We start from the raw sequence: 2,500 nt of genomic DNA, 5'->3' as shown, positions 1-2,500 counted from the left end.
GCAATATGCACTTACAGGTTTGGGAGATGGTTTGGGCTCTGAGGGTCGCATGTGCAAGTGGGTCATCATTGCTTGAAGACGTTCGCGTTCTTTAGAAAGCTGTTAAGAAAGAGTGAGATCAGAAGCGTTTTAGAAATGACTGATACAGCTATTTTATGGCAGTGATACATCTTATCATTGAGCTTGTCTCAGAGTAATGATTCCTGCATATAAAAGTCTGTGTCAGTAGGAACTTATCTGGGAGGAAATGCAACTTTGGCTACGGTGGCGGGGGGGGCACGGAAAACTTTTATAGCTTTCCTTATGTTAAAAGGTCAGAGAAAACAAATAACACTTCATCTTTTTGTCAATAAGAGAATTGAGGTCACACTTGCCTCAACAGTAACAAGTTACTGAAACCATAAATTAGAAGGCCCACGGTGTCTTTTAAAGTCCTGTGGACACTGTTAGCAATGGACTAGTGCCAACAGCTGTGAAGGGGTGAAGGGTTCTCAAAGCGAAGTGCCTGCCAGGATTGTCTACACACTTCATGCATTCCCACTGAGGTCCAGTTAGTGCCCCCTGCAATCTGCCATCATCAATCTAATTCAATAGAGTGACAGAGACCAGGCAGTGTGAAACGCTGAACTCTGCCACGGGAGTCGGCATCTACACTTGCACTGGGTCTCATTACAACTGACGGACCTTACTTTTCCATCAGTCAGACACAGCAGAGGGAGGAAAAAAAAAAAGAAAGAAAAAGAAAAAGAAAGGAGGCATAATTGGTCACACTGCAAACTGGATCATCAGCTAAACTCTTGTGTTTTTATAAATGGTAAACAGGTTTACAAAAAGCTTTTCAAACTACAGCAGTCATGATGTTTTTTACATGTTCTTGATTATTTTACAGGTCAAAATAAAATGTTTTTAGTAGCTCTCTGGAAAACAGCCGTGATGTGATGAGTTTAAAACAATTTAAGAAGTAGAAATGTGTTTAGAAAAAGAAACTGTATGTTTAATAAAATGAAATGAAGTATTGGTTTGATTGAGAAGAAAAAAATCTTTAAGAGGAAGTATTAGCCAAAACTTTAAAGGGTTGGTAAAAACATAACAGGAATGATAGAGTGACACAATTACTTTCTGATCAGTTTTATGAGCTCTATTTATTTTTGACCAAATTCTGTTTCAATACTAACAGAAGTGTTTTCAAACTTAAATTACCAGCATCAGAAACAACACATACGTATTACCGTCCATAGTATTATAGGTGACCAGCCATTATTCTAGTAAAGGTGAATCTTAAGAATCTTTGCAAGTTCTTTAATTGAAAAAACACCAGAGGTTGAGGAAAAAAAGGGGGGGGAGGGTTTTCAGGGTGGTATCTTACAGGCATGATATAGTAAAGACTTTTTTTGCTTCATTATAAAATCTCATGGAACAAATCAAGACTGGCTCATGTGAAAACTGTCTCGGTGATAAAATTGTATCCAACTGTGGAGTTTAGTCTAACATCTATTAGGGAAAAAAACTTAAGAGTTGACTCTTTTGGGATACCCAAATCTATATGAAGTGGTATCTCTAAAGGTTAGAGAGGTCTAAGTGATAAGGATGTTAAACTACAGCAGCCCACCCTGCATCATCAGTCGCTGCCATTGTTATAAACAAATGAAAACCCCACGTATTTCTACTAGTCATTGTGTTAAAAGACTCGGGATCTACCCATTACTCAATTTAACACACCAAAAATCTGAGAAAGGGGTCCATGAAGAGAGCACCCAACAAACCTGTATTTCTAGTTGTTGGACCACCTGCATTTGCACTCGACACTGGGCCGTGCTCCGGTCGTCCAGCGCGTGTTCATTGTTAAGGTGCCTAACGAAACACAAAACACAAACACAAAGTCAAGCAATGTCTATGTTAGTGGTATATGCTCCCCTTAAAAAGCACAATGCTTAAGCCATATTTTCCTCCATGTTGGGAAAAAGGAACACCCTGAAACTATACAAAGAAAAGTTAAATATGCCTATGTATTTAGTGAAAATTATGTATGTCATATGCAGAGACCCCTCAAATGGCAGAAAAATGGCATTGTCTCTAAGCTTATCAGTTATTACAAAAAATATTTCCCCAAACCATTTACAGAATAATATTAGAAATCACTAGATGTATTTCATATACTCATGTCATTTTTTTTGAAAAAGGGCGCCTTATAAATATATGAACCAAAAGTAATTCTGAAGAGAACAAAGGCAATTCTCTATTTCATTTCTGTTAAAACAGTCTGTGGTTCTTACGATGTTATTTAGTGAGCGATGTCTTATTTCACCAGGATGTGGTGTGAATTATGTACAGATGGCAAATTATCATCCCTTGGAAACATCAATACTTACGAAGAATGATCACTTGCTGTTACTAATAAATAAAGTACATTGAACATTCTGGTAATCAGAAGCATAAGATTGACATTTCATGTCTAGTGTCCTATTTGGGAGACATCTATCCTAATTTTACACAAAAGTGG

At 37.5% G+C, this 2,500-nt stretch overlaps 1 protein-coding gene across 13 annotated transcripts in view; it reads right to left on the bottom strand.

Moving 5' to 3' along the window:
* The window catches only part of FOXP2 (forkhead box P2), a 251,012-nt gene that overhangs the window by 36,760 nt on the left and 211,752 nt on the right, over window positions 1-2,500 (bottom strand). For all 13 annotated transcript variants that reach the window (XM_028104907.2, XM_028104906.2, XM_028104908.2 and 10 more), the window contains 2 exons: window positions 1,764-1,851; window positions 16-99 (listed from right to left, as the gene is read on the bottom strand). In XM_028104907.2, the coding sequence (XP_027960708.1) occupies window positions 16-99; window positions 1,764-1,851 (172 nt within the window). The remainder of the gene's footprint in view (window positions 1-15; window positions 100-1,763; window positions 1,852-2,500) is intronic.

Source organism: Eumetopias jubatus, unplaced genomic scaffold (assembly GCF_037043125.1).
Source record: "Eumetopias jubatus isolate StellerSeaLion01/CBP00866 unplaced genomic scaffold, mEumJub1_p1.0 scaffold_14, whole genome shotgun sequence".
NCBI lineage: Eukaryota > Metazoa > Chordata > Mammalia > Carnivora > Otariidae > Eumetopias > Eumetopias jubatus.
The sequence above is the reverse complement of the archived record's forward strand: the minus strand, read 5'-3'. Positions and strand labels throughout refer to the sequence as shown.